General features: G+C 54.4%; 1 protein-coding gene across 1 annotated transcript in view; it reads left to right on the top strand.

Moving 5' to 3' along the window:
• The first annotated feature begins 9,073 nt into the window (after nt 1–9,073).
• Nucleotides 9,074–22,985, top strand: part of LOC144720396 (beta-1,4-N-acetylgalactosaminyltransferase 3-like) — a 52,181-nt gene continuing 38,269 nt past the window's right edge. Inside the window, exons 1-3 of the mRNA XM_078597142.1 lie at nt 9,074–10,407; nt 14,732–14,811; nt 18,718–18,852. Of these exons, the coding sequence (XP_078453268.1) occupies nt 10,200–10,407; nt 14,732–14,811; nt 18,718–18,852 (423 nt within the window). The 5' untranslated portion in view covers nt 9,074–10,199. The remainder of the gene's footprint in view (nt 10,408–14,731; nt 14,812–18,717; nt 18,853–22,985) is intronic.

Here is a 22,985-nt window from a genome sequence, read left to right as displayed (position 1 = left end):
CAGCAGGAGGAGGAGGAGCGGGCAGCTCGCCGAACAAGTTCTTCGAGACGCGCCACAGGCCTCCCCCTCTCCCTCCCCCCTCTCTCTCTAACCCTCCTTTCTCTCCCTCTCTCTCACCCACCCTCTCCCTCGCCCTCTCTCACCCTCTCTCTCCCTCACCCTCTCTTTCTTTTTATGATCAGTGGAAACAAGAAGATGCTCGGTATAGTCGGCACTTTGCTTCGTTCATCATTTCGTATTTTTTTTACTTTGCTTTATGTAACCCACTCTCTCTCTCACCCTCTCGCCATCCCCTCCCTACCCCCGAGCAAGCTCCCACCGCCTGTGGCACATCACACTCTCCGGCATGACCCCACACCCACCAATCCGATCCGCCCGCCCCCCAACTCCCCTCAGCCCCCCTCTCCCCACCCTGGATAACAAACATCGAGTCCCTTGGCTGCCAGCCAATCTCTCTCTCTGCGTCGCGCTCAGCGCTCAGGAATCCGGAGCGAAGCGTTTGCCCGCGGCGCAGAGAGCGAGTGACGTGGAGCAGCCGTGACGAGCGGGCCGCCTCCTCCTCCACGCCACCGCGGGGCGAATGCCCGAACACGAACGCCGCGGTGGAGCGATCGGGTGTGCAGGCGGTGCAACTGCGCAGGGGCGCACGGGCCCAGTAGCCCCCCTCCCACCACGGCGTAAGGCACTACCACGGGAGAACAAGCTACGCCTATTCATAGCAACCCTGTATTATCATACCCTACATTTCGATAATCCTTTGAACAGGTGTGTGTGTGGACAAATTACTCGTGTGAGGGTCAAAGTAAGGCTGCGGGATTGATGTGGTTTGAGTGCCAAAAATAATTTCCGGAACATCGTTCGAGCTAAACTTAAATAAGCGCTGTCTATATCTTGACGTGAGCACGCCAGGATACACGTGGCCTGTGCGTGTGCGGCCACAGCCTGTGACGACCACGATCCATCATTAGGCGGTAGCACTGCACCGAATTAGCGAAGCAGGTGAAAGCCACACAAAGACAACCATCGCACACAATCATCTCATTATGCGGGCTGGAGTGGGCAGACAAGAGCAATACATTGAGTTTAACAAAAAATTGTATTGTCTGTGGTCAATCGTTATAGCCATCAGCGGGGTATCGCTGTGCTGTTCTTCTATGCTCCCACGTGTGTGCTCCCCACTATCACCTATCCGCACCGACCAGCGTGGTGAAGTATGGTCAAATGACCCCTCCCACCTCATGGCCCGCACGAGGTGAGGAGGCCCTCATCCACCAGTGAGATTTACAAATTCTGGTGACAAATCGCGTGGCTCGGGGTTGTCACGCGGGTTTGACCCCGGGTTTGACCCGGCCAGTTCTGGAATTGGCATTTCTGTGTTGAGGCAGCAGCAGTAGCAGCACGTGTGAAAAACTACTGGACATCTGTGAAAAAGAGCTTAATCGCTCATCAGATTCCTCCAGTATAAATACATATTCTGATTCGTGCCGAGATCTGGTGCCGCTAGCATGTTGATATCTGCACTGCCGTGGCTTTTGGCCCAGTGCTGGCTGAGATTGGAAGGGCTGGCAAAACCCTTAGCCTTGGGTCATGTACATTGCTCTGTATTTAATGGCAAAAATTAGTTTTTAACATGTAACTACCGTAATAGGGTTTCAAAGACTCATGGACTGGTATCCAATGTTTACCAGAGTTCTTCACTGATTTTCAGAGGGGGGTCCACTTTCGCCCATAAGCCATGAGTATGAGGGCCGCCACAGATTTGAAACCATTGGGGGGTTAACAGCAGCAGGGTGATGATGATGGGAGGTGTTGTCACGTGTTGTCTATTGTCGAGGGTCCGGACTAAAGGCCACCAGGGGAATCACAATAAATAACACCGGTTTACCAGTTTCAATGCAGCACTAGAGGCACCACATATCACAACAATGTCCCGCGATTAACTCTAACGTGGTGTACAAGTTTCAAGTGTATTACTGGTAGGAACCACCTGGTTCCACCAGCCCACAGGGGATTATTGTGTCCGTCCGTCCGTCGTGCATCCAAACATGAGAGGGGTCGGGCAGGGTGGAGAGGGGAGGGTGGGGAGGGGCTGGGTGGGGAGGGTGGGGAGGGGCTGGGTGGGGAGGGTGGGAAGGGGCTGGGTGGGGAGGTGCTGGTCACCCCGTGATGCCCTTATCAAACTCAACGTCTAACCTACTCACGCCGGCTTGTGCCCGACCTCACAGTCAGCCATATATGCGGAATGCACCACGCCGCCGTTGACCCTGGTCATTGACCGAGCAACCCAACGTTCCTACCAGCTCCCTCCGCAGGAATGAGTTTTGTTTGACCAAGGTAGAGTCTCAATGGAAAGGGTGACCTTGGGCCATCGACATTACAACATCAAAAACAAATAAAGTTGCAGCAATGAAGCAAACAGCAGCGAGAACAAATACAACTGCGGCCACCATCACGACGAACACAAATCCAGGTTAAATAATCGACCCCATGGAGCGCGAATCGCCTCGGGAAGATGCTTTTTTCGTACTTTGATCCGGGCAAAAAGGGTATCTCCCACGATGTAGCTGCTCGCCACGAGCTAGAGATGCTCTGATAGTGCATCGCCTTTGTGCTGTTCGCCTGTTGGCGTTGTGCTCTGGTGTGACACTGGTGGTGAGACTCGGCCATAAAGAAAACTGTCTCTGGTGAAGTAGGCCAATCAGTTTCAAAGACAATGACTATATTATCAGAGCGTGTTTTATTTGCATGTTCACCACACGTACGTGTGCTTAATGCAGACTTGATTCCTTGCAAAATGTGTCCATTTGGTGTTTGAACATCTGGACACACCTCCTGTTTTATTTCCAGAAAGGGTAAAACCCCCTTTCTTATTTTTCATGATGTTTTTGTTAGACGATCACAGCGCAATTACAAAATAAAAGTTACAATAAATACTGTGAGGTATTGACCTCCCATCATCGGTGCACCGAGTGATTCGCGTGGCGTGGCGTGAGAGGCGACGGGAAGGGAGCGACACCATGGGGCGAACGCGCCATGCACGAGACACTCGGAGACACCAACAAAGTCCGCTGGCCTCCTGCCTGCGCCTTAGGGATGTGGGGGGGGTGTTTGCTTCAGCGGTAAACATCGCCTCCACGGCGCTTGGGTTCGACTCGGGCCCTTCGACGTATGGCAACTCAGCAGCAGCGGCAGCAGCAGCAGCGGCCACACCCCGCTGATGAGACGCAGATAAACCGAATCCCGGTCCCGGTGTTTGCCTCCCGCTTAAACAAAGCGGCGGCTCGCGGGCGACTCTGGTACATTTTGTGGTGGCTAGCGTGGTGGCTAGCTTGGTGGCTAGTGTGGTCGCTATTGTAGTGGCTAGCGTGGTGGCTAGTGTGGTGGCTATTGTGGTGGCTATTGTAGTGGCTAGCGTGGTGGCTATTGTAGTGGCTATTGTGGTGGCTAGCTTGGTGGCTAGCGTGGTGGCTAGCTTGGTGGCTAGTGTGGTCGCTATTGTAGTGGCTAGCGTGGTGGCTAGTGTGGTGGCTATTGTAGTGGCTAGCGTGGTGGCTAGCTTGGTGGCTAGTGTGGTGGCTATTGTAGTGGCTAGCGTGGTGGCTATTGTAGTGGCTATTGTGGTGGCTAGCTTGGTGGCTAGCGTGGTGGCTAGCATGGTGGCTAGCTTGGTGGCTAGTGTGGTGGCTATTGTAGTGGCTAGCGTGGTGGCTAGCGTGGTGGCTATTGTAGTGGCTAGCTTGGTGGCTATTGTAGTGGCTAGCTTGGTGGCTATTGTAGTGGCTATTGTAGTTGCTTGCGTGGTGGCTAGCGTGGTGGCTAGCTTGGTGGCTTGCGTGGTGGCTTACGTCACGACCGGGAAATCCGCGTGATGCCACCGCTTCTTTGTTCTTCGAGGGTGGATCGGAACGCGCGGCTTGCGTGATGAGTCATGGGGCGATGCAGTTCAACGCTCGCATTATTCTCATTTAATGTTTTTTTAAATTTTCTCTTGGTGAGAATTGAAAGCAATCACAAGTGTCAGGAGGAGAATGGTCACATTATATTAATGGGGGAAAATATGCATTGAAACGGCAATATTACAACACGCAAATGGTGTAATACGCCAGAGTATTAATCAGTCACTAAGGTTGAGGTGTAGCGGGTATCTTGGTTGTCTCATACGCTGGCAACCCGAGTCCAAATCCACACACACACACATCGACGCGAAGACGTCACGCCGTGCGGGATGACGTCGGCGCGCGTGTACAAAAGGCCACGTGCGCCCTGTAACCCCTCGTGGGCCCTGTCACCGCTTGGGGGCCCTGTCACCACTAGGGGGCCCTGTCACCACTAGGGGGCCCTGTCACCGCTAGGAGGCCCTGTCACCACTAGGGGGCCCTGTCACCGCTAGGAGGCCCTGTCACCACTAGGGGGCCCTGTCACCGCTAGGAGGCCCTGTCACCACTAGGGGGCCCTGTCACCACTAGGGGGCCCTGTCACCACTAGGGGGCCCTGTCACCACTAGGGGGCTCTGTCACCGCTAGGAGGCCCTGTCACCACTAGGAGGCCCTGTCACCACTAGGGGGCCCTGTCACCACTAGGGGGCCCTATCACCACTAGGGGGCCCTGTCACCACTAGGAGGCCCTGTCACCACTAGGGGGCCCTGTCACCACTAGGAGGCCCTGTCACCACTAGGGGGCCCTGTCACCACTAGGAGGCCCTGTCACCACTAGGGGGCCCTGTCACCACTAGGAGGCCCTGTCACCACTAGGGGGCCCTGTCACCACTAGGGGGCCCTGTCACCGCTAGGAGGCCCTGTCACCTCCAGGGGGTGCGCTTTTAGTGTCCGCCACGCCATGAACCTCCACCGTGTGTTCAACGTTTCGGCAGCACGCAGTAAACCCCGCGATCACAGTCGCAACGCGCCGTGACACCGTGAAACGGCAGCGTCCGTTTACCGTGCTTTGTGGGTTTACTCTCCAACACACAACCGGTGTTCCACCATCACCACCACACGAACGGGTCACAACAACACACACACCCACAGACTACTCACTCACCCACTTACCCACCACACTGCAGGTCACCTCACTTATGTCGACGTATTGCCTCGCAATGCTCCAATGTGGACTTCCCTCTCGTCTTATAATCGCCCTTCTCAATTCAACTAACTTGTTCACTCAAATATTACACCTTCTGTGTTGCTGGCGCTTCAAACACAACAACCATACACATCCTCCCATACACAATAGCACAAAGATCCCCCGTATAGCCTTAACATACTGTTGGGGCAAGTGCCGTTAGCGAGCACATATGAATGCCGGCACGGCACACAAGGGGGTGGGTGGCCAACACCACGCCCGGCCGCCTTTGTCTTCCCAGTGGTGATGTTTTTACGCACCGCACCAGGTACTCATGTGAGGCTTAGTCGACCTATGGGAGGCCCATGACCAGTTCAGATAATCGTCAGTGGAGTTGGCCGTGAGCGAGGTCACGGTGCCCCGCCCACGAGGTCACGGTGCCCCGCCCACGAGGTCACGGCCAGGTCAACACCACCCCGCGCGAGCACGGCGCCGTGCTCCGCCCTTCCCGTGCCCCCCCCCCGAACTCCCTACCCCCCCAACCCCCCTCATCATCTTCCCACCTCATTTTCCTCCCCCTACCTCATCCTCTGATCTCACCACCTCATCCTCCTGCTCCACCAGCTTCCTCTTCCACCTCATCATCCTCTCCTACCTCAAGGTCTCTCTCTCTGCGTGGTAGAGGTCACTCCGCCAGCAGGAGAGCGAGCTGGCAATTGCAGGGCTGTGCCTTTATAGCTTCGCAAACATCTGCCGTGCACCTATTCATCTCCTTGATGTCGTGCGGGCCGCTGATGTCGACGCAGATCAACGACTGCGATGTCACATCCAGGTGCTCAAGCCCAGACAACGGCGTCAGGAGCTGCGGAGTGTGGTCTCGTCGTCCTCGCTCTGACGTCTCCTGCTTCACATTTGTCGATCGGGGAATTGCGTCGCGCGCTCTGTTCTGGGTGGCCACGGTCGCACTCTGCCGGAGACTTGTACTGGTAGGAACCACCTGGTTCCACCAGTCCACAGGGGATTATTGTGTCCGTCCGTCCGTCGTGCATCCAAACATGGTGACGGGTGGGCCTGGGTGGGCCTGGGTGGGTATGGGAGGGTGGGGAGGGGCTGGGTGGGGGATGGGGCTGGGTGGGGGTGGGAGGGGTGGGGCTGGGTGGAGAGGGGAGGGTGGGGAGGGGCTGGGTAGGGAGGGGAGGGTGGGGGATGGGGCTGCGTGGGGGGTGGGAGGGGTGGGGCTGGGTGGGGAGGGGCTGGTCACCCCGTGGTGCCCTTATAAAACTCAACTTTAACCTACTCACGCCGGCTTGTGCCCGCCCTCACAGTCGGCCATATTTGCAGAATACACCACGCCACCGTTGACCCTGGCCATTGACCGAGCAACCCAACGTTCCTACCAGCTCCCTCCGCAGGAATGTGTTTAATATCCCAACTCCTGTATGGGGGCGGCGTTGTCACAACCGCTTTACGCCGCTAGAGGGCAGCACTGACTCAACAACACCGCGATGAGAACGGAATGCAGCACGGTACCGAGATTCGGAATATTCCTAAGAAGTTCGTACGCACATTTGGTATTCGCATGATTCCTTGAGCGCAAGGCTAAATGGCAACTTCTGTGATGTGACTCTCGTTGGCGAGGAAGCGTAAACCTTTCACTGTTTGCACTTAAAACGAAGCAAAACATCACCGCAAAGTGTTCCGCTGTGATTCGAGCTGTAATTGTTATTGCTGTGATCATGTTCGCGCATTTCCCAATCAATCAAGTCGACGACGTCACCACCGTAACGAGGAGACCGAGGAGCAGGAGACCACGTGTTCGTTAATTGAAAACTCATTTCTTTGGCACTGCCTGTTGTGTTGAGTTTGCGCCTCCGATTAGCACGGTTGGCTACGTACGGTGCGAAAGAAGTTCAAGATACATGGAGGAAACCCAGGCTGCCTTCTGGATAGGAGTTATTCGTCTTCGACGTTGGGACGTGTTCTAGGGGGGGGGGGGGGGGGGCTAAAATTCGGCCGGGTCTGTCCAGGGTCGTTAACCTGGAGAAAGTCGTGTGTGTGTGTGTGCGCACGCGGTCCACCACATCCAGTATGCATCTCACGACAGCCGTGGCCAGAGATTTCGTCACGTGCCATCTATTCCAGTCTACCAAGCGATCCGGAGATTGTTCAGTGGGAAGAGTCAAGCTCCGTGACTGCGAGGAACAGCTCGTGATGAGATTCTCCCAACAGGAACGATGCGTACTGTCCCACCCCCCCGTCACCCTCCCCTTCAACCCGGCGATCCCAAACAACTGCACAATAAACAATGACAATTAATTGGTGGAATTATTTTCAGCCGATTTATAAAAACGCCAGTTCCGCTGGCATTTAAGTGGTCTCTAAATCCGTTTGTGGACCCTTCCCTAGGAAGGCTCAACCCTAAATGTAGTCCGTACAGTCTATAAAATCGACCCTTCTTATGTCGAGTCGCTCGCAGAGCTGCTTGCTAACGGCACGATACTCAACTCAACATGCTTCCTATTCAGCCATGGTATGTGCCTGTCTTGTGTGTGTATATTTCGGTAAAATGTTCATAGAATAAAACTAATTAGGACCGGGAAGACAAAGACGGCCGGGATTTGTACCACGCCGCTAATAGGTTCTCGCTGTTAGAACATGCCACACAATATTATCTAAGGCGAGCCAGAGGGCAGTGTGTGTGTGTGTCTGTGTGTGTGTCTATGTCTGTGTGTATATCGATGTCTGTGTGTGTGTGTCTATGTGTCTGTGTGTGTGTGTCTATGTGTATGTGTGTGTGTCTATGTCTGTGTGTGTGTCTATGTGTATGTGTGTGTGTCGATGTCTGTGTGTGTGTGTCTATGTGTATGTGTGTGTCTATGTCTGTGTGTGTGTGTCTATTTCTGTGTGTGTGTCGACGTCTGTATGTGTGTCTATGTCTGTGTGTATATCGACGTCTGTGTGTGTGTCTATATCTGTGTGTGTCTGTGTGTCTGTGTGTATGTGTTCATGTCTGTGTGTGTGTGTCTATGTCTCTGTGTGTGTCTATCTGTGTGTGTCTATGTCTGTGTGTGTCTATGTCTCTGTGTGTCTATGTCTCTGTGTATCTATGTCTCTGTGTGTGTCTTTTCGTTGTGTAAAAGTGTGGGGAGCGGTGACACAGCGATTAGCGCGCTGCGCTACGACTCACCCGTCCACCCGAGGTCGCTTCTCGCTCACGGCAAACAACACCGGTGACGATTATCTGCACCGGTCATGGGCCTCCCCTAGGTCGACTCAGCCTCAAATGAGTACCTGGTGTGATGTGTAAGCATCGCCACTGGGGAGACAAAGGCGACCGGGCGTGGCGCTGGCCACCCACCCCCTCGTGTACCGTGCCGGCCTTCATAGCTGCTACTCGCTAACAGCACTTGCCCCAACAGTCTGTTAAGGCTATAGGAGAGATCTTTGTATTTTTACCATCGTTAGCAAGTGTGAAGACGGTGCAACTGCAACCGGTACCCACGTGCCAGAGAGGGCTCAGGCATCGGGCTACGAAAAGTGGGGTGGGGGGGGGGGGGAATTTAACAGACGTGGGGGGGGGGGGGCTTTAATGATTTGATCCCTTGCACCAGGGTCCATGCAAACCGCGCTGGCGCTGTGCGTGCGGATGGAGCACGGTGGGTTGGGTTGCCGGTGCTGTTAGCGAGCGCCTATTCAGGGCGGCAGGGCGCACAAGGTGCATGTGGGAGCCGGTAGGGATGAGGGGGAGGGATAGAGGGAGGGGGGGGGGATGAGTAGGGGGGATTGGGGTTGATGGGGATGAGGGAGGGATAAGGGAGGGGGGAGGGGGGGATGAGTAGGGGGGGATTGGGGTTGATGGGGATGAGGGATGAGGGAGCGATGCGGGAGGGAGGGAGGAGGGAGGGATGGATGTTGAGGGATGAGGGAGGGAGGAGGATGAGGGAGGGAGGGAGGGGGGGCAGGGTTTATTTTTGAGGCGGAGCGCGGAGCCGAGTCAGAGAGGCAGCGATGATCTTCGCGAGGGCGGAGAGGATCGCAGTCGTCTCCAACAACGTCTCCATCTGTGTCCCGTCATCATCCTCGTCGTCGTCATCATCATCATCGTCGTCTGCGTCATATCAATATTCATCCTTCACATATTCTTAATTTCCAACCTCTCTTCTGAGTTCCATCAATCTCTTCGTCATCTCCATCATCATCGTCATTATCTGCTGCGTCCCTTTAATCAGCGTCCCGTCGTCATCATCATCATCAGCATTCCCTTGTTGATCAATCTCCTTATCTTAAATCCTTCATAATCATCCTCATCCGCTTGACTTCGTCCTCCGATTCATGCATCCTCATCTTATCCTCCCTCCTCCTCCTCACATTCATAATCCGCTTCATTCAGCTGTTATTCACCATCTACATTCTCATTCCTCCTCCTTCTCTACAACTTCCTGATCCTCCTCGCTCCTCATCATCCTAATAATCATCTTCATTTCCATCATCCGACAGTCATCTTCATCGTCAACTCTGTCTTCATATGAATCCTTCTAATCTCCCTCCTCTGACTTGTCATTAGCATCATCATCGTCATCCTACACTTTTATCTTTATCCGAGTCACATTCATCATCCTCGCAACCCCTCTCCTCTTCCTCCTCCAACCGAATCAGTCTGTTCTTCTTCGCGGAGCAAAGATCTCGACCTCGCCAAGTCCCGAGTTGGGAAGTCCGCGAACCCTTTTCAGGGACCCGGGAACACTTTTCAGGGACCCCAGGACCCCTCTGCAGAAACCCAGGTGCCCTCTGTAGGGGCCCGTTGCTCCTCGGCAAGGACCCAGGAACTATCTCTAGGAAACCAGAACCCCACTGCAGGGCCCCACGTACTATCTCCAGGGTTCCAGAACCTCTCTGCAGGAACAAGGTTCCTTCTGCAGGGACTCAGGACCCCTCTGCAGGTACCCGGGACCCCTCTGCAGGAACAAGGTTCCTTCTGCAGGGGCCCAGGACCCCGAAGACCATGCGTCCCCGCGGCGAGAGCCACTCCTCCTCGCCCGCGGCCCCCATGCGCCGGGAACCTCTCATCCCGGCGCGGCTCCACTGAGGGAGACGAAGCGGGCAGCGGAGAGGGGCCCTTGTCTGGAGAGGCGTGGGGCATGGGCAGGCGGGGCATGGCCGTGCTGCCCCGGGGCAGCCTCGCCTGCCCTCTCAAGAAGCTGCGGAAGCGCGCACGGGCACTGCTGCTGCTCCTGCTGCTGCTGCTCGCAGCTGTGGGCGCGATAGCCACGTGGGCTGCGGCGTGCGCCGAGGAGACGAGAGGAGAAGCAGGAGGAGGAGGAGAGGAGGAGGAGGGCGCGAGAGGTACGATGTTGGGAGGACTGACGAGCATCGGGGATTGGGGGGCACCATGACAAAGATCCCCCGTATAGCCTGAGCAGACTGTTGGGACAAGTGCTGTTAGAGATTCAAATAGTCGGCGACACTGTTATTGTTCGTGAGCGGGAATCGAACTCGGGTCGCCGGGTTAGTAGCATCGCAGCACGCTAATCGCTGTGCCACCGCTCCCGATATTTGGGGGTGGAGTGGGGGGGGGCACACAGAGACACGCAACCTGGCACCCACCCACACACACCCACCCACACCCACGACCAAGATCCCACGTGTAGCCTTAACAGACTGTTGGGGCAAGTGCTTTTATAGCGAGCACCTATGAAGGCTGGAACGGTACACGAGGGGGTGGGTGGCCAGCACCACGCCCTACCGCCTTTGTCTCCCCACTAGCGATGTTCACACACCGCACAAGATACTCATTAGGGGCTCAGTCGACCTAGGGGAGGTTCAGATAATCGTTATGGGAGTTGGCCGTGAGCGGGAATCGAACCCAGGTCGCCGAGTTTATAGCGCAGCGCGCTAACAACCACACACCCCCCAAACTCCCACACCCCCCACACCCCATACAACAACCACACCCCCACACCCCCCACACTCCCCAAACTCCCACACCCCCCACACCCCATACAACAACCACACCCCCACACCCCCCACACTCCCCAAACTCCCACACCCCCCACACCCCATACAACAACCACACCCCCACACCCCCCACACTCCCCAAACTCCCACACCCCCACACCCCCCTCACCCCCCACGTGAACACGAACCGACCGCGTGTGGAGTCGCGGGCGGACATCGCTTTGCCACTGCGAGGCGGTTACTTCGTAAAAAGAATCATCGTTAATATTGTATGTTAATATTATTATCATTTTCCCTCTTGTTTACCAAGGCTAAGGCTCACCGAATCTCGTGACGCGGTTTTTAAGGAGGGTTTCTGACAGCTTTTAGCAACAGTCTGACGATCATTGATGATGCTGGTAGTGGCGTCGTTTTTGCGATGGCGATTTGGTAATTGTGATGATGATGATAGTATTTGTGATCATGATTTTGGAATTGATGATGATTATTACTTGGCAGTTGTGATGGTAATAATTATAATAACGTGGTGATGATGAGGTGGTATGAATGATGATGATGAATGAGGTGGTATGAATGATGATGATGAATGAGGTGGTATGAACTATGATCATGATGACGATGGAGGTGGTATGATGATGATGATGAACAATGCAGTCACCTCGTTATTCTTTAATTGACACCACGGTGACGTCACTGGTGCCTGTTGACGATGTCACGAACTTCTTCACGTCTCGCCGCATGGATCTGCAATCTCGTGGCACGCGGCCCAGGCCACGCGCGGCCTTGGGTGTGTAGCTGCACGATAAGAGCCGCTACTGTCGCGGTGAAATGAAGGAGACCGTGAGCGAACGCGTGTGGACCCAAGATCGCGATGTCATCACCACCACCACCACTAAAGACAAAGATCCCCCGTATAAACTGTAACAGACTGTTGGGGCAAGTGCTGTTAGCAAGCACCTATGAAGGCCGGCACGGCACACGAGGGGGTGGGCAGCCAAGACCACGCAGCGGTGATGTTTACACACCACACCAGGTACTCATTTGAGGCTGAGTCGACCTAGGAGAGGCCCATGACCGGTTCAGATAATCCTCATTGGCGTTGGCCGTGAGCAGGAATCGAACTCGGTTTGCCGGGTTCATAGCGCAGTGCGCTGACCGCCACCACCGCCACCACCGTCAGGGTGGAATCGAAACCACGACCTCCTGTATACCTGGCGAAGGAATTAACATCTCACCACCGCGGCGAGAAAGATACCCATGTGCTCACACTGAGAGACCCAAGGCTCACACACAGACCCATGACGCCTACATAGAGACCCATACACTCATAAAGAGATACTTAGACTTACACAGAGACGCATAGAGTCAGAGAGAGACCCACACACTCGCACAGCAGCATCAGCGGTCGGGACACCTGAGGTCAAATGCCAATAGCTGCAGTTCGAGTCAAGAGTCCAGCTCTGCTGCCTCAAATGCCCTCTTCTTTACCCTCAGACCTGCAAGTAATGGAAGGTGTTCATGAAGTAATGGGAAGGCATTCATTAACCCCCCCCTCCTTTGCATGTGAAGGGCTCACAAGTGACGTAATCACATTTATCCGTCGATTTAAGGAACGAAACTGGAGGATTTCTCCACAGCATCTGGCTGTCCGCCTGATGCAGCTGGTTGTAATTACTGGCGAAACGTCGGACTCAGATTGTGAATGTTGTGGCTTGGCTCTCCAACACACCGGTTAGTGCTGTACGAGTGACGAACTGGCCACGTTCTGTTTACGTGACAACCCTCTGTTATTGATTAAATAAGTCTTTCTCAAGGTTTTTTTTGTTTTGTTTTTGCGAACGAGATGGAGACCGTGAACGCAGCTGCAGGGAGACCTGCACCGGACGACTGAATCATCACAACCATAGCCGGCAGTCATTGCTCGCATGGACGAGCATCCGTGTCGCAGTGAAGACACCACGGCGTCGTGGTGTCTCTGCTGGTGTCTCTGCTGGTGTCTCTGCGTGGACACAGCGGACAGCGTGCGGTGTTGCGAACCCTGCGGCCAGAGTTCGATTCCCGTGAACAGTCACCACCAGTACACGATGATCTGAACGAGTCATGAGCCTCCTCTAAGTTGACTCGGCCTCAAATGAGTACCTGGTGCACCATGTAAACATCAGCACTGGGGAGACAAAGCCGGCCGGGCGTGGTGTTGGTCACTCTTCTCCTCGTGTGCCGTTCCGGCCTTTATAAGTGCTCGCTAACAGCACTTGCCCCAACAGTTTGTTAAAGCTATACAGGAGATCTTTGTCTTTGTATATCTGCGTGTGTGTGTGTGTGTGGTGTGTGTGTGTGTGAGTGCGTGTGTAGTACAAAGGGCGTATTAATAAACGGCGACCTTGGGGCGGTATTAATGCTGAAGACCTTGGGCAGCATTCATTTGCAGCTTCGCGCCTCACTCTGCACATCCCACGTACACACGCACACACGGCGCTTGTGTGTGTGTGTGCGTGCTGATGAGGGCGTGCGAGTGGGACAAGCGGTGTGTGTGTAGTTCCCACTCGCACGCCCTCAAACACACGCACACACACACCGCGCTCGTGTGTGTGCAGTTCCCACTCGCACGCCCTCATCAGCACACACACACCTTGGCCGTGTGTGTGTGGGGCGTGCGTCGATGTGCTCGCTAACAGCACTCATCCCAACAGTTTGTTAAGGCTACACGGGGGGTCTTTGTGTGTACACACACGCAGCCCTTTATTAATCCACTGCTGGATGATGACCTCCCCGTGATGTGTCGTTTCGCAGGGGTTGTTGGACCAGGGTTCAATTTCTCACGCGATATTTCCCAGCACGCTGCTGCTGGGTTGAAAGAGGGATTCATGGCGTAAGGCACTACCACTAGAGTACAAGCTACAGCTATCACATGTCACCAATGGGGAAGATGAGCACAGCATTCTGGACTCTTCCGGCAAAAAAATTGAGCACAGTGTTTGACCGTACTTCACCGCACTGGTCAATGAACACGTGTGTAATCTCCTTCGCATAACAGCCATTCTCAATCCACCGCTGAATGCAGGTCTCTGAACCGCCAATCAATTGCATCTCGTTGCCGTGTGTTATACATTTGTTTGCAAACGTCGTTTCGTCTCCCGTTTGGTAGAACCCGCGTTACTTCCTGTGGGAATGCTCCCCCTAATTAGATTCCAACAAGTCGGCACCACAGCGTCATACACAAACACAACACCTATCATAAACACACACACACGAACAATGACAGAGATTCCCCGTATAGCCTGTAATAGACTGTTGGGGCAAGTGCTGTTCGCGTGCACCTAAGAACGCCTGGAACGGCACACAAGGGGGTGGGTGACCAGCACCACGCTCGGCCGCCTTTGTCTCCCCAGTGGTGATGTTTACACACCGCAGCAGGTACTCATTTGAGACAGAGTCTACCTAGAGGAGGCCCAGGACCCTTTCATATAATCGTCGCTGGTGTTGGCTGTGAGCAGGAATCGAACTCTGGTCGCCGGATTCGTAGCGCAGCGCGCTAAGCGCTGCACCACCACTCCCCACGTACACAAAGACACACGTCTCTGATGTCAACCACGCACAGAGTCCCTGTCTCACGACTGCGCGACCAGCCTTCATCACTTCTGAGCTGGGCACATTCCCTGACCGCCCGCTCTCTCCCTCCCCATCCTTCTGTGCGCCACCAACCCCGTGTCGTTCCCAGGGGTCGGGAGGTCAGACAGCGTGCGGGGCAGAGTACGAGACGAGACGAGAAGCGGCGGTCCAGTCTCTCACCTCTCCGTGAGTCCTGCCTTGACACCAACACAACCACCACCAACCACGTTGTCTACCACCACCACAACAACCGCTGTCAGCCACAAAGCGGTGGTGAAATTACCACGGCGTTTGTACAAAGCTAAGGGGCACCTTGAGGCACGCTGTCTCTACCACCACAACCACGCCGTTTTTACCACCAACCTTCCGATGTTGCTGTTCGCGGCACGAGTTCAAGGGGGTTTGGGAAATCGATAGCGCAGAGGAAAGTTGCATCTCCTCTCGACCATGACAAAAGTGTTCTCACGCCCATGCACTTCTAATGAGCCCGCGGGACGCGCTGGGTCAGGCTCGGCGCTCCGGTGAGCCACGCGGCCTGGGAACCTCGACTAGTGGACGGGCGTCCACCGACTTCGTGAGGAGCAAACAGAAGGCAGGAACAACAACAGCAACACGAACAACAAGAACAACAATTACAAAAAAATGCATAATTCCTCTCCCCGCACTGCCCAACCACTCCCCCCCGCCACCCCCACCCCCGAATATCACCAACCCGGACTGCTGACCAGCGTGGTGAAGTATGGTCAAACAAAAGCCCCGTGATTGACACTGCACACGGGGAGGCATTCATCCATCAGTGGCCTGCCAAAGGGTCCTGTAAATTACGTTGAATATTTTATTCTTCGTCGGATGCAAAAGCAAGTATCCTCTAAGGGATCTCTTTAAAAACAAAAATCATTCACGGCAGGTGGACGAGTGGGAGGGGCAGCGTGGATGATGTCGCGGGCGATGAATTACGCGGGGGGGGGGGGTGCGTTGATGCACCGGAGGAGAGTTATTAACGCCCGCGTCCACTCATCTCGGCTGGGATTATCGCCAGGACGAAGAGACGGCATCGCCGTTTGTCGCACGGACCCCCGGCGGCGCAGCGCGGGCCACTCTCATTAACCTCCCGTGCCCCCCCCCCATTCCCCCACCCCCCCCCCCGGGGCTCCGTGCCCCCCCCCCACCACCCCTTCCTCCATGTGCCTGCGTGACGCGAGCATCTGAGTTCATCTGAGCGACTGGCAGTAGTAAGCAGCATTGGCAAGCGCGGTAGAAGCAGATAAGCGCGTGGGGGTGTTCGCCCTCCCCCACCACCCCCCTCCCGACAGAAATTGTTTTAGAGAGCCGATACGAGCAGGCAGTGACATTCGCGCGAGATGTGCACGGCAGGGGGTGGTTCTTTTCGTACAAAATAAACCCACGTTAGCCACCTGCAAATCAAAGATGGCCACCATTAAATTTCGATTTAAACCATTCGTGACTGCAGGGATTCATATTCTTGGTTCTTTCGGTAAAGTCACGTAGAAGGGAAATAATAAAATAATGCAAATATAAAACAATAACAATTCTCACGACGTTTCGACTGCAACACAAGCAATCATCATCAGGTGTGAAATCCATAGCAATAATTTTTTTCCCTTCTACGTGACTTTACCGAAAGAATCAAGAATATGGCCACCATTGTTGGGTGGCGGTCATGTTTTATTTTGGCAGTCGTCTTAGATGTTTAGGTTCGGTCGATGCGAGTCTATGGGTCTCTGTGTGAGTATGGGTCTCTGTGTGAGTCTATGGGTCTCTCTGTGCAAGTCTATGGGTCTCTCTGTGCGAGTCTATGGGTCTCATTGTGTGAGTATTTGGGTCTTTGTATGCGAGTCTATGGGACTCTCTATTCGAGTCTATGGATACGTGTGAGTTATCGATCTCTCTGTGCGAGCCTATGGGTCTCGGTGAGTCTGGTGGGATACTCTTAGACCCTAAGAGGTTCAAAAAGTCAAAGAGTCTCCACTTGTGCACCATCATTGTCAACACGTGTCTGGAATCTTCTCCAGGTGGTCTCCAGAACCCGGAGGCACATTTCTCGTGGTGTTGTTGCAAATTCTCGGAAGTGTTAACATTTTTTTGAAGCGACCTGTATTTATATTTTTGGCTCAGTATTTTCTTGGCTCACTGCCTAAAATTGGAGTCGGCGCCGCATGTGACTCCAGTATTGTGTAGCAGCCACGCCAGCGAGAGGTACATTCAGGACGTGGTGTGCCGGGTTGGCAAGCACTTTCTGGCTGGCTGGTTCCGGGTCAGGCCCGGCTGGATTGAAGCCCTGCCACGTGGTGGATAATAAAAACGTTCAGTGACTGGGGTTCGTTAGCGAAGGTTTTGGATATCTTTCAATGCACGATGTCTCTCCCTCTCTCTTGCACGCTCTCATTCCTAAACTGTTTAAATCTATAACTTGCCGGCGCTGGCCTTTCCTCCCATCGCCGCGGCTACCGGGTTTGTTTCAGGTTCTCCGTGGACTGGACAAATTAGATTTTCGTGCGATGTTGGAAACCAGAAATAGCTCCATTTCACGTCGATAAGACGACGGGATGATTTATCCAGTTGCCGCTTCAGTGAACCCATGCATAGAATAATAGGTTAATTATGTATGATAATAACAGGTTTTTCTCTCTCCAACTATCACCATCGTCAGCAACAGCAGCAGCTGAGGCTCATGCACTGCTGGATGAACGCCACCCTACGATGGCAATAGCACAGTCACTGCGAGGAGAGGGAGATGTTGGATGTTACAGAAGGACCGGCTGCGTGCAGGAAACATTGAGGTTTACACGCGGACACAGAGAGACGTATGTTGAACTTCTTTCGCACCGTACGTAGCCAACCGTGCTAATCGGAGGCACGAGATAGATAGAGAGGGAGAATGGGAGTCGTGGAATTACACTGAGAGACTGGAAGGCGAACACGCGGATTAAACGACATATACACGGGTTGTTGAATATCACGTTGAGAGTCAAGGCAAGTGGATTTCGCGAGACGAGATGGATGACGGGTGATCGAGACGAATGATGTGATGACAGCCAAGAGAGGGAACGCCACGCTCGCGCGGGACGTCCGTCACGGAGACAAAGTGGCGAAATGTGATCACGTGCAGGAGCCGGCTGGATCGTGGCATCGCGAGAATGAGAAATGTCAGCGGCTTGGCGAGCGAGGGGCTTCATCTGGCGGTGAATTAGATGATGCCCGATGACAACGCTGGCAGAGAATGCACCGTAATTAAGAAGCGCAACAAGGACTCGGCATGTGAGAAGCTGTGACCGCATTCCGATGTTGAATGCAATTGGGTTGCCCGAATATGCAACGTAGCGAGTGTGAAACTCCGTCGAGGCGGCGTAGCAGTTTAAACAACGAGTCTGTTTCACCAAGACGACGTGAATGAAGCAAGGCCGCAACCAGGGAGTCAACATTGGGGGGGACCAAACCTTCTAGGGTGTCTGGGGGTCCCAACCCAGACAAAATATCTAGAACCACACCCCGACTGCCTTTGTCTCCCCAGTGGCGATGTACGCAACTCCGCAGCAGGTACTCACTCAAGGCTGGGGGAGGCCAGTGGAACGGGGCCCAGGATCGGTTTCGTTTATTCGTTGGCCGTGATCGGGATTCGAACTCTGGTCGCCGGGGTCGTAGCGCAGTGCAGTTCGCACACATACGCGCATGAACACACATGAACTGCACTAATTGATGTATCCACTCGTGTTGACTTGATTTTGCTCGGTAAGCGCGTGTTGTTTGTGTGCGCTTACATACTCGCGTGCCCATCTCCGAATCCTAGCATTCCTTTGTCCCTGTGCCCCCTCGTCTGTCTCCCCGTTTCCACGTATAACCCGTGTCCCGTGTCCCCGTGTCCGCATGTCATCGTCTCCCCGTGCCCATGTCTCCTCGTGTCTCCCCGTGTCCGCGTGTCCCCCACATCCGTGTCCCCGTGTCTTTGCGTTTTGTCGTGCCCGCGTCTCGGCATCTCCTCCTGTCCCCCCCCCCCCCCCACGTGTTTCCCGTGTCGCTGAATGACGAGCACACGCGTCCCCATGTCCCCGTGCCCCCCCCCCCCCCCCACAGTCCCCAGACCGGCGGTCCGTGCCTCCAGCGGGGCCCCACAACAGGGTGGACTTGGCCGCGATGCTCGCGTCCCGAGGCCCCGCGCCGCGCCGCCAGGAGGAGGAGGGGGGGGCCCCCGCGCCCTGGTCCCCTGACGTGAGTCATCTCAAGCGGCCATTGTGTGGGGGGCCATGCCCCCCTTACCCCCCACCCCACCCCTTAATGAGCAGAAATGCTCCCCGTACCATCTGTCCCCTATTCTGCCTCCTATTCTGCACTCCTATTCAGACAGCTTCTTGGGGCGACTGTGCACTACGTACATACAGAGACCCCCTCGTGTAGTCTTGATAAGACTGTTTGGGTAAGTGCTGTTAGCGAGCACCTATTAAGGCCGGGACGGCACACGAGGGGGTGAGTGACCAGCACCACGTCCAGCTGCCTGTCTCGCCTGTGGTAATGTTCACACCATGGGGTCAGGTACTCATTTGAGGCCGAGTGGATCTAGGGGAGGCCTAGAACCAGTGTTGGCCGTGAGCGGGAATCGAACTCGGGTTGCCGGGTTTGTAGCGCAGCGTGCTAATCGCCGAACTACCGATTCCCACACAAAGGCACACATACACGGATGTACACCCATGAATTGCAGAGGTTCACGGTTCGAATCCCGCGGCTGCCCTGATTAGTACTGCGGTGTGTGCACTCACCATCACTGGTCCGCGCCATCTGCTTCACAGCGGACGTTAGAGATCCCGTCACGTAAAATCGCAAGAGTTGGTCAATCGAGTTCCAACATCACGGCCCGGGTTTAAACGATCACGCCGCAAATTACTCACTTGTAATTTAGACACGGCAATCACCCGCACCCCCCATTACTGCATCTACTTGGCAGGACCCTCCAGAAAAAATAGTCACGAAACTCAGCGAGGCATTCTTTGGTGAGTTGCCTGCAGTCTAAACTAAACGAACTAAAACTTAAAATTGTATTTTACCAGGCAAGGCCCACTAAGCTATGTTGCACGTTTTCAAAGCGACCTGGGCACAAACGATAGCTCAACTAAGTGGCTTGTCACATGGAAAGTTATTGCGGCCAAATATTCTAAACGTACATTTCTAAATGTGGAGGGGGATAACTGGAGAATTCCGGAGAAAAATCCCCGCGACCACGGGGAGAGAGACACACACACTCCAAGTACACAGGCCGTCAGGGTCTGGATCGAACCCACGACCTCCTGTATACCAGACGAGGCAGTTAACATCTCCTAGCCACCGTGGTAGACCTGTACCCGCGTCTCTTCTCGAGCTCCGGCTAGCGATGTGCGTGGCACAGCAATCCCCACGCGTGACGCACCGATGAGGAGGAGAGTTGGAACCAATTACGATCGCTATCGCGTGTGGGCAGGCGCATTAGCTCCGCGTCTCGACACCAGGAGGCAACCGGCGCTCTGCAGGGCTTTTAACCCCGATCCATTAAAACCGCTCACTAATTTCCACTGCGGGACGTCTGCGAATGTTGGCAACTCACTCGTCCGTCCAGCGGGGGCCACGCTCAGTCGTAGGACTCGTTCCGCGTGGGTTCCTGCTGCTGCTGCCGCCGCTACATTTGGGGGTTTTATTTTAAGAAGTTTTCAGCAAATTATTGACGAGTGCTTATTGTTATGATTATAATGAGACGCGTGGGGAGGAGGTCGAGGTTCGAAGCGGACTGCGACGCTCAAAGGAGGAGCGCCGTCCAGCGTGGTCGCCACCCCCACTCCTCCCTCCCTCACCCCTCCCTCCCTTCCTCCCCCCTCCCTCCATCCCTCCTCGTGATCCATGGATCAAACAAATCACTCGAGACGCCGGTCTATGGCAGCCAAGAGCAGTTCATGCGAATGCTGGCGCACAAGGTATTCCCACGTTGGGCACCAAAGGTCCCCTTCGCTGGCTGTGCGTGACGAGTGAATGAATGGAGGTGGGGGGAGGAGGAAGAAACCGGAGCACGCCTTGCACGAGGGGGCAACGTTCAATTCCCGTGAAGATGGAAACAGATGGCGATTAGTCCACTTGCTGTACCGCGTTCTCCTAGCGAGCCGGGGGGTATGGCCATCTCCTCCTCGACGCTCACGGGAAGGGAGTTTCACAACGTGATCTGTGCGGTGATCCACCAACCCCCCGCTGCTGCCTCCACACAATTGGGATTTACAGGCAGTCGCCACGTGCGACAGCAGCGTAGCCGCCACCACAACCACCGCCTCCGCCTGATACCGTCCGTCTATCTTCATCTCTCTGCGTTCGTATGCATCTGTGTCTTTGTCTCTCTTGGTCTGTCAGGGTTTGTTTGACCATACTTCAACCACGCTGGTGAAGGAGTGGGGGGAATGAGGGGCTGCAGGACCGGTTTAGATAATCACTCGATGCCACTAACAATGTTGCCCCTCGCCAGGGATTTAATTCCGGTCACCGGGGTTCATCATTTGGCAGCGCTCCAACCATTGCACCACTACTCCATCACATGAAATTTATATATAAATTAAATTTAGTTTCATGAGGTTATTTTTTTAAAGCTGATTTAAAAGTAATTTATTTGGGGTTTATCAGCCAGGCTCATACCCCGAGAGAACCGAAACTCAATTGCATAGCAATATCATCATCATCATCATTATCGCATTGCGTGCAGCGGTGGCCCAGCGGTTAGCGCACAGCACTGTGAACCCCCTCCCAACCGAGTTCCGATTCCCGACCACGGCTACCATCAGATTAGTACCAGGCATCATCACCATCACCACCACCAGCAACATCACCATCACCACCACCAGCAGCATCACCAGAAACATCACCATCACCACCACCAGCAACATCACCAACAGCATCACCAACAGCATCACCATCGCGGTTGGCTACGTATGGTGGGAAAGAAGTTCAACATGCATACATATATCTTCACCGTCATCACCGACATCATCACTATCAACACCACCATCACCACCATCATCACTAGCATCGGGCAGTGACACGGTCCAGTTGTAGCGCGTTCGCTGCCCGTTGTCGCAAAGGTTTCGCGGTTCGAATCGAGTGGCCGCCCTGATTGTTATTATTATTACGAATGCAATGTCCGTAATGATATCACGCGTCCCTCTGCTTCACGGCGGGCGTTAGAGATCCCGTGAGGTCATTCGCAAAGAGTCGGCCACTGTGCAACTTGGTGACCCGCAACCCCTCACTGGACATCTGTGAAAACGAGCTTCATGGCTCATCGGATTCCCCCCTCCTAGATATCTGTAAATATTGATCCTGATTAAGTGGGATCACACGCAGAGCAGCAATTGTTGCACCCTACTGGACGAATCAAGCTACGTGGGCACTCTGGCAAATGAACTTTAAATCTGAAACTAATCGAGAAATATTAAAAAAAAATTACTGAGCTATATATAGCTCGTTTTCAGAAGCGACCTGGCCACAAATGGTAGCCTAACGATGTGGCAATTTGTAGCAGCCAAATACTCTAAAACGCGTGGTGTCGATTCTAAATGTGGAGGGAAATGCCGAAGACCCGGATAAAAATCCACGCGGCCACGCGGAGAGAGACACGCAAACTCCAAATATGCAGCAGGCATCACAGAGTGGGGATCGAACCCACGATCCTGCGTACCAAGAGGGAGTTCACTTCTCGGCACCACGGCGCCCCAGCATCAGCATCAAGCCAGGAAGCAATATAGAAATACACAGAGACAGGCAGACAGCACGGGGAATGGGCATAGTTACGAAATATATGTACAAAGGTAGATATGAACATGAACACAGACAGACAAATGCACAAAGGGACAGGCTAGACAGACACAGATTGATAGATACACGGACACACATAGGTGGTTTGAGAGACATAAAGAGAGAGAGAGAGGAGCAGTGGCCCAGAGAGACAGACAGAAGCGTAGAGACGGAGACGGAGAAGAATCGACCACACCGACACACAGACTCAGCACTCGGACAGCGAGAGACACAGACCGATCACTCGGACAGCGAGAGACACAGACTCAGACAGCGAGAGACACAGACCGATCACTCGGACAGCGAGACACACAGACTCAGCACTCGGACAGCGAGACACACAGACTCAGCACTCGGACAGCGAGACACACAGACTCAGCACTCGGACAGCGAGACACACAGACTCAGCACTCGGACAGCCAGAGACACAGACAGCGAGAGACACAGACTCAGCACTCGGACAGCGAGACACACAGACTCAGACAGCGAGAGACGCAGACTCAGCACTCGGACAGCGAGACACACAGACTTAGACAGCGAGAGACGCA

Source organism: Lampetra planeri, chromosome 8 (genome assembly GCF_965212315.1).
Source record: "Lampetra planeri chromosome 8, kcLamPlan1.2.h2, whole genome shotgun sequence".
NCBI lineage: Eukaryota > Metazoa > Chordata > Hyperoartia > Petromyzontiformes > Petromyzontidae > Lampetra > Lampetra planeri.
This window is presented reverse-complemented; position numbering and strand designations above follow the sequence as displayed.